Source organism: Phalacrocorax aristotelis, chromosome 3 (genome assembly GCF_949628215.1).
Source record: "Phalacrocorax aristotelis chromosome 3, bGulAri2.1, whole genome shotgun sequence".
Classification (NCBI taxonomy): Eukaryota; Metazoa; Chordata; class Aves; order Suliformes; family Phalacrocoracidae; genus Phalacrocorax; species Phalacrocorax aristotelis.
Genome location: NC_134278.1, coordinates 106,434,980 through 106,444,289, shown reverse-complemented (window position 1 = coordinate 106,444,289; position 9,310 = coordinate 106,434,980). Strand labels below are relative to the sequence as shown.

General features: G+C 43.4%; 1 protein-coding gene across 1 annotated transcript; it reads right to left on the bottom strand.

Moving 5' to 3' along the window:
- Window positions 1–365: 365 nt before the first annotated feature.
- Window positions 366–9,101, bottom strand: SLC30A1 (solute carrier family 30 member 1). The gene is made up of 2 exons (XM_075088964.1): window positions 8,270–9,101; window positions 366–4,775 (listed from the first exon to the last, which is right to left on the bottom strand). The coding sequence occupies exons 1-2, from the start codon at window positions 8,898–8,900 to the stop codon at window positions 3,865–3,867; spliced, it is 1,542 nt and encodes a 513-aa protein (XP_074945065.1). The 5' UTR covers window positions 8,901–9,101; the 3' UTR covers window positions 366–3,864.
- Window positions 9,102–9,310: the final 209 nt, after the last annotated feature.

Sequence of the window (9,310 nt, the reverse complement as noted above, 5' to 3'; positions counted from 1 at the left end):
TAACTGTGTGTATGTCCATACCAAATACCATGACTCAGCAATGAGAGATATAACCAAAAGCCTACAGTGGATGTTGAAAGCAATTGAGCTAAAATTATAAGGGGTCCCACAGAAGCAATTTACTCTGGTAACAAGTAAAGCTTCATGGTACTGTAGCTAGCCCACTGAGTGTCTGAATTAGTTCTGCACTGCACCCTTAGGTGTAGATATAATCTAAGAAGTGATTCTAAAATAGCAAGTTTCTGGATGAGACATGTACTAAGTGTAAAATATTTCACCCAATGATGTTTGGTACATCTCTGACACATTTAATCAGAAGCAGAATCATTCTAGACACTGAAATACAAACTTATTTTTCCTTAAAATCAGTGTTCCATATTTTTTTATTTTAAAAATTCAGGAATGTGATACACAATACAATTAGCTCCCCACCACTGCAGTGTTCACTTACATGAGATTCGCTAGTTTCATGCTTTGCGAAGAAAAAAAAAGAGACTGCGCAGTGTTTTTGAATGTTCCCAGTATTCTGGAACTGTGATCTTCAGAACAGATCAAGTCTGTGTAACCACAGACAGATGGGGTTAAAAAACCATCAAGCTATATCGCAAGCTAGCAGGCTACAGTCGGGTCTCATACAGCCAGAACAAATGCAAAAATTGTGTTCCTGCTGCTGTACACCCACCACCTTGACCTGACTATATGCTCTCAGAGAATTTACTGTCGAGGACTAAAGAGACTGAAGCACCCATCAACACCAGCTGGTGCTGCACATGCAACATGGCCCATGACAGAGAGGCCACACAACTCCCCCTTCTGCCCCCATCATCATCATCACCATCATTGTCACATCTGCATCCTGTCCTGGTAATAAAAATAACGTGGGGGAGAGCTTTTTGTCTTTTAAGCTAGCCATTGCCTGCAATGGACACAGAAATAGAAAAATATGACTTCTGGCACACACACAAAAAAAAGAGGATTAAATAGTTACAATGGAATTAGTGACTACAACTCCATCTATTCAGATGCATTTACTGAGACTCTTAACCAATGGATAGTTGCTCTCTTTTTATAAGAGCAACAGGAGAGAAGTCAGTCTGGCTTCTCAGTGCTACTATGGTTTGCCTTGGGTTTTTTTCTTTTCTAAATGAACTAAAGAGCAGTAGTTCTATGGCGCATTAGTGATATGCAGCAGGACCTCAATAATTCATACTAATGACTGAGACCAATTTTAAACTATGGAGCAAAATGATTAGTGAAAGTTTACCATAAAAAGCAAGGATACACATTTCCAAGAAAAAAAATAGTACTTTGTTAATTTAAAAATTTACTTGGTTAATACTTTGTAGTATACTAGCAGTGGTAGCATATTTTGCAACTGTAGACTCATACAAGATCTCATTTAACAGTCAACTCTAGATCATATACAGGTAACAGAAGAAAGAGTTAAGATAATTCAGACAAAACAAAACCATACATAAATACTAAACATATTTAAGTTAGTTTATGAGACTATACAACAAGCATAAACACAGAAAAAGGTGAGCGATGCTGATGGCTGTGAAGCACCAACATCCCCAAGCTAGCACAAAGCTGAACTGACCCATCCACACACCGCAGCTTCCTGTGGATGCATCTGAGCAGCCAAGAGGCAAAATAACTGCACGGTGTTGTGCTGCGCCCAAGCTAACAAACCCTGTGAGAGCGAGCTCGTGCAAAAACTGGACCGAGCTCCTGTACTTTTTCAGTGCTTTGGCACACAGCATTTGGCCAACACACTGGCATACCGTATGGAGCTAGTCTGACCCTGTAGACTGCACTGGTAATATACAACACTGGTAATCCACCCATGGATAATCGAGAGTTGACTGCAATGCTCTGCTGAGAAGTTGGGTAAGACCACTGACATGACCTGGGCCAATCCAGGTCTGACAAGCAGCAGACTATTTTGAACTACTTAGGAGCAATTATCATACGAGACACACGTACTAGAAATGCAAACTAGAGAGATGTTCTGTATCCGGAGGCAAAGCTACATGCCCTTCACTAACAAAACATTCTTTTTTTAAAAAAATCTACGTTTAAATACTGTTAGAAACCTGAAAACCACAGCATCAAAGAATTTTGTAAGGCCAAAACTATCCTCAGTTCCCTCTGTTGTGTCTAGGTATTGCAATACACTTGTAGACGGAGTAAATACCTTGTAATTCAGTATCTTATCCTCCTTCCAGTGTCCTCCAGTAACAGATCTCAGAGCTCTTCACACAAGAGTTAAACCTCACAACACCCCTGTGAGGTAGGTATTATCCCCATTTTAAGAGAGAGAGAAACTGAGGCAGGGTGTTTATCATGTCCAGAGTCATAAAGCAAACAATGGAAGATCTGAGTTATTTTCCAGTTTTGAGCACAAGAGCAGTCAATTAAATCACAAGACATTATTTCCCATACAGAACTTGGGGATGGATCGAAAGGGTCAGGGTTTTAGATTAGATATCTTGTATGTTTTATCTTCAACTCTCATCTAGTCTCTGCCAAATTCACAGCATCCACAGACAAGTTTCTCCTTGTTAAGGTGTAAGTTGGCAGCATACTGTAACAGCTTCTTTAGAGCCAGTTGTCAATTAACTGAGTTAACATTTTAAACCATAGATTCGGATATTTAATAAGTGAAATTACGTGATGCATAAACATCTCAAAGTGTGAAATACAGTGAATGAAGTCCTACTCCCTGCCCCACTTCCTCAAAAGTCACTGGAAGGCTCCTGAAGACACCGCAGGGACAAGGATGGCAGTCAGTGCAAGTGCCTACAGAGACACTCAACTACAAGTGAAACATACCACTGAATTACTTGTTACAGAGGATACTGTCTATGCTTAAAAGCATGAATGATACTGTTGGTGCTCGGCAGACTTTCCCCCACAGAGCACTTATTGACAGAACTAATTATTTTATTTTCGCAAACGGAGAAACGGTTAAAAATAAAGCTCCAGCTCTTCATTCAAAGTACTGTGAGTCAAGGATTCTTTAAACATTGAAGGCTTTTATGACCAGACGCAACTTGGCAGTAAGGAGACACATGGAAATCTGTAAGATACGGAAGTGTGCATTACTTTATCCGTCAGTCTCACGTCTTGGTCACAGAGCAATATACAATAGCTTGAACTTCCATTCTGAGAAAAAAAAACCCTTTCACATCTGATATTTTCACAAGCCGTTAATTTTAATTACCTTGCTACCTTACCAGAAAAAGTGGGGACAGTTTCTAACAATCACATGATGTTCTCTTTAAAATATGTGATAAGATAAATTCATTAGAAAAGCCTTCACATTTATTATTATATAGGTTTAAGAAAAATATGTGAAACTGCGAAGTGGTTTCCAGTTTTAAGTACTTATATCTTTAAAAACGTTCTATGAGCTTTGGTTTCCTTAGGGCTTCTAAATAAACAATATATTAAGATATCTACAAATCAATTATTAAAGAAAAGAGTAGGCCCCAAAAAATCTGTAACACAAATTGAGTTCCTATGTGCTATCCCTCAAATACCTTTTCACTGGAAAAAATATTTTAATTTGAAGCACAGCAAAAAGCGTCTCTGTTGAAATGTTGAAACTGGTTTTCTGAAGTTGTTACAGCATTGGTGCACTTTCTGTCTGTCTCAGTACAACGTCAACACAAACACATTGTATCATGACAGTGACATTATGTTCTTTAAAACAAGCATTCTAGATTTAGCAGTATGACAAGAACAAGGACTTCAGCAATTACACTACTTGGCAAAATTGCATCTCAAATGTCTGTCTCTTCCTCTTGCAATATAGCTGTTGTCAAAGTCACCAAAACTCAGGTAGCACCATTTGGGGAGTCACAAAGACGATTCAAACTGCTCATTTTGATCGGTGTTTGCCTCTAGCTTCACTGAAGGGATGCTCTCTGACTTAGTCCTCCTAGTTTTCGTAAATTCAATTACAACATCTGAACAAGAAATACTAAGTGATGAAGATTTTTCTGTCTTCTTTGCAGTACTATCTTCTCCTGTTCCACAACACTGCTTCAAAGCACACTGAGTCCTGCAGGGAAACTCACATTTCCCTCTCCCCGATTCAGAGCCAACGCTGGCAAACTCAGGCTGGATGGTAGTTGCGTGAATCCCTTCGTCATGAAAGATCTCTTTTATGCGCTTTGCCACCATCATGTATGTGGAAGGGTCAGGACACTTTATGTGAGCAGTGCCAATGATCCTACTGCCTGCTAGCTGCCAAATGTGTAATTCATGGACTGCTTCAACTCCTTCAAGGGTACGTAATTTTGAGTTCAATGAATGAACATCTATTTGTTTCGGAACAGTCTGCAGAAGTATAAGGGCTGACTCCCTAAGTAACGGGTAAGTTGTGTAAAGGAGTATACAAACCATCATCAAACAAAGGATGGGATCTAAATATAGCAACCAGCATGGACCAGCCACTGTAATGCTCTCTTGCTCAGACTTGTTTGCTCTGCCAAGTGTTTGTGATAAAGTAGCGTTTTCCATGCAATGATTATTGACACATGGGTTAAAGCAGGGCCCATCTTTGGGGCACGGATTCCACAACCCGTAAAAGAGCAAGGCATTCACTACCACAATTACTGAACCTAAGGCATCTCCAAAAACATGCAGAAAAACTCCACGCATGTTAAGCTGCGCGCTAGAGTCTTCTTCAACCTCTTCTACATCCAGAGGATAATGACCAGCATTCCCATTCACTTGTAGGTCAGTCACGTCGCCTTTCACATCACCTGACAAGAAAACAGTAAAACAATTAGGCATGTGCTATAATACCACACATTAATATAATCCCATATAAATTAATAATATTAAGCTTGACACATTGAATACAAAACTGAAAAGCAAGCAACTCTACCCATAACACTTAGCAACATTTTCTCTGCCTGAGAAATATTCAGTTGTCCCAATAAGTGACCTAAACAGTCTAGAACTGTTTCTACATGGAACTTAAAGATGTAGAGTGGCAAAGTATGAAGATGACTCCATTTCTATTTATTCCACTGAAAAAACGTTTTCACGTTTTCCAGCTCTTTAACCATTTCACTACTCTGTTCACTTCTTAGACAAAATGCAGAATTACAGAGTATATACAAAAAAAAGCTGGCTAAGTCTCTAAGTAACTTATATTTGCTCCCTCTTTTGAAAAGCCAGGCAGCTAATCACATTGCTAAAATCTCTCTTAAACCACAGGACTGCATTGCTATTTTATATTAACATTTATGAGGCCAGAAGCTCAAAAGCTGTATGGATACTGCTTTATAGTAACTACTTCTCAGATTTAGTAGTTCATTTCCAAGAGCCTTCTGAATTCAAGGAAAAGGAAGTTTTTCTGAGATGGCGCTTGGAGCCAGCAGAACTGCGAGATACAATATGCTGAGCTCTTAGGCCTAAAGTGCAGAATTTACCAGTACTGACCACAGGACAGTATAAGTTATCACTGAAGCTCTCAGAGGCTATGAACTAGTATTATTTATATTTCAGAACACATTAAAAAAATGTATTTTTAGTACTTTTCTTTAAGTGACATACAGCTGTTGAGTGACATACAGCTGTTGATGCCCAAAGCCATGTCATGGACTGTGCAATGCATAAATGAACATTTTAGTTCCCTCCTTTGTCAAAACTCTCTGTGATATTACCACTCCATCACACCTAACTAGCTATACAGGAATAAATGCACACATCATTACAAAAAAATAAAGTTTTTTGAAAGAAAAACATCTTGCAATTTTCAAATTTGATAGTATTTTACATTATTAACCTCCTACTTCTCTTCAGAAGTTCTGTTTTGGAGAGAAAACTTCCAGTGTTAAAGAAATGCAACGGGCATTGGCCACTGGCCCGACAAACTGAAACAAGGAGCTCTTACTGCTTCTGTGGGTATTCAGTTCAGAGCTTTGTAAACATTAACATGTTAGTATGACCTGCAGCTTCTGCCACTCCGCTCTTGTGACTGCAATTCAATAATCATAAAGTGTCTACAAGTTCTTTCCTCTCTGAAGAAGGGGTGGGCTCCTACAAAGGTTGCTGAGCGGGTCAGTTCCAAGGCCCAGGCTCATTACCTTGTGCATCACACTTCTATCCTAAAGCTCCAGCTACATTTTCCACACAACCTCTACGAGTTATGGAATACAGAACCTGTAACTTTCCAGAGAAATCAATAAATTAGAGGAAAACATCTCAGGTTACAGAGTTCAGAACTCAGGGTCCAAGACAACAGCAAGGGAAGAGGAACGCTCTGCTGCGTACTAAGTACTTGGAGCAAAGGAGATTTGTAAAGTCAGTAGACCTATCTATAAGGGTAGATAACAGGAAACACGGTTCCAGAAAGCTCTGGAGCTTTTTTCATGGCAAATGGTTAAAACGTGTCCATTTGAAATATACTCATTTAAAACGAACTATAAACTGATTACTTCACACAAAGTGTATGCACAAAGATACCTGTGCAGGACTCGCCCCTAAGACTATTACTAGCTTTCCACTTCCACCTTAGGAAATCAGGGTCTGCCCCTCCTCTTTGTAATTTCCAGTAAAGGCACAGCAGTCTCAGTCATTTCTCTAGTCTTCGCCTACACATCTTACAGCTTCTCTCAAGTCTCCGAGCACCTTTACCTGCAACATTTCCATGGGTAAACTATTACTAACCCCATCCATTACATAATCATGACTGGGCACAGAAGGAAAGAGAAACTTATTTCCAAGTTTCACTGTGACCAAAATTATGCCCCATTACCACCTAAATAGCCGCAACAAATTATTTGTTATTGCCAGAAGGACATCCATGAGAAATTGCACACAAGTTAGCTCAAAACAGTATACATTTTAATCCATACTATAAATTAATCTTTTAGCCTAGAACTAGTCCAATACTTGGCTAAAAGCACAACTTAAGTTTCACTGTGTAAGAACAATTCACAAACCAAGATATCTATTAGATTGACAGTTAAGGGAATATTACATTGTTTGAAACTAATTATTAGGATACCTTTGTTGGAACTAAACCAACATTAAGAGCTTATTATGTGGTCAAGAAAATGCTGTAATATATTCAGAAGAACTTTTCTACCCTCTTGCAAAACCTGTATTCTCAAAACCAACATGGAGTCAAAATACTAGACAGAGAGAACGAAACTGCGAAGTTTCTCAAATGCCTATTGGAACTTCTGACCATGGGAAAACCGAAACTGTAGCAAAGTTCACTCTGCTCAATTACAGCTCAATTTAAGCTAAAACAATGGTCTCCTCATGTCGCTCTGAAAATAAAGGGGAGACACGGGTTTTGAAGACCGAAATTCCTTCCTCCTGGTAATGGGGATGCCATATGATTGAAGTAGAGAAGTGGTAATTATGCACCTTCCACTCTGCTAGCATGCAGTACTTGGCTTTGACCAAGTGACTTCAAAATAAACAACTTCTGGATCCATTGAAAAAATAAACCAAGAAACTCCCTCCCACAAAACAGACAGTTTGATGACAATTGGGAAGGGAAGATTTTAAATTTATCTCTATGTTCAAGTGAGTGGGAAAGTGCAGGCTTAAGAAAGTTAACGAAAACTAATTCGAAAAACCATGCATGTACTCTGAAACCAGCGAGCTCCACTTTCAGTGCCTACTGCATGCCTTCCACAGCTCTGACCGGTAACATCCAAGATTTCTTCCTAATCATATGTAGGTCACGAAGAAGTACAACATTATTGCAATGGAATATACTTTAGTATGTTACATTCAGATTGAGGTCAGCTGCTCAGGTAGCTAACAACCGACCCAACAGTGAGATCCACTGTCAGGGCTAAGATGTCGAGCTGTGCTCTATTTGACATGCAGCCAGTTCAGGCGGCATCAGGGCAACATCTTGTGACAGCTTGTGTCGCTAGGCAAGAAACACTTGTCATGCGCCTTCTCTACCAGCACCAACTTTTTCCAAGGCAAACTGCTTGACACAGACTCTTTCACACTCTGCCCTGTCTGCAAGACAAACGCACAACTTTGGGCACTCCTCTGAACACCTGAAGGAGAGGTGTGAGGTAGAGGTCCAACAGCTGTGTGCCCAAAAGCACTGCTAAGAAAGTTTCTCGCCTCTTCCCCAGGAGGAAGGGTGGGTGGTCCCCACGAAGCCTGCACCAGGCAGTACCAGGATGCCCACCACCCTAACTTGGGGAAAGGACCTCTTCTGCTTTCCCGGCACTTCTACTCTGGGATGGTACACAGGTGCTGCAGGGCTTACCTAGCTTCTCCTGGCTGACTCCATTGGAGCTGCTGCAGTTCTCCACCAAGGTGCTGGTCTCCTCTCGGTGCAGCGCAGTCTCCGCATCCCCAGGTGGCTGTTCAGGCTTGGGGCTGCTGCGGGAGTGCTGCCTGCCGCTGTGCGAGTGTCCGTGTCCATGGGAATGGCCGTGTCCCCCAACACCGTGATGGTTGAAGAGGCAGAGCCCCAGCAGGTTGATGATGAGTCCTGCCACCCCGACGCCGATGACCACCAGTGGCTGCTGGATCTCGTGGGGCTCTGTGAAGCGCTCGATGGCCTCCAGCAGGATGGTGAAGCAGAGGGCGGTGAGGAAGACGGCATTGACGAGGGCGCCCATCACCTCGGCCCGCACCCACCCGAAGGTGTTCTTCTTGGTGGCGCGGGTGCGCTGGGCGAAGCGCACGGCCACCAGTGCCACGACCAGGGCCATGACATCGGAAAGCATGTGGAAGGAGTCGGAGAGCATGGCCAGCGACGAGGTGACGCGGCTCACCACCACCTCCACCACGAAGAAGAGGAAGGTGAGGGCCAGCATGCACAGCAGCCGCGCCCGCCGGTTCTGCCACCACCGTGGCCCGCCCGCCCCCTTCGCCGCCATCCTCCCGCACATCGCGCGGGGCGGCAGCGGCAGCGGCTGCCGGCCCGGCCCGGGAGGCGAGAGGAGAGCGGTCGACGCGGCGTGTAGCGGAGTCCCGAAGACAAGGGCGGCCCCTTCCCCACCGCCGGCGGCCCAGCCACCGCCGCTCCCTGCCCAGCCACTGGGCGAGCAAACTTTGCACCCGAGCCCCCTCACTCTTTCCACACGGAACCCGAGCCGGCACGGCCACGCCCCCCCGCCCGCGCCCCATTGGACACCGCTCCCCCGCCCGGCGGCTCCCGCCCGCCCACGCCCCCCGCCTCGCTCTCCATTGGCCCGCGCGCCCTCGCGACAGGCGGCCACGCCCCCTTAGTACCGCCCCGTGGCCGTGGCCGCCCCGCCCCTCCCCGCCGGGCCCGAGGAGGGGGGACGCGGTCTTGCCT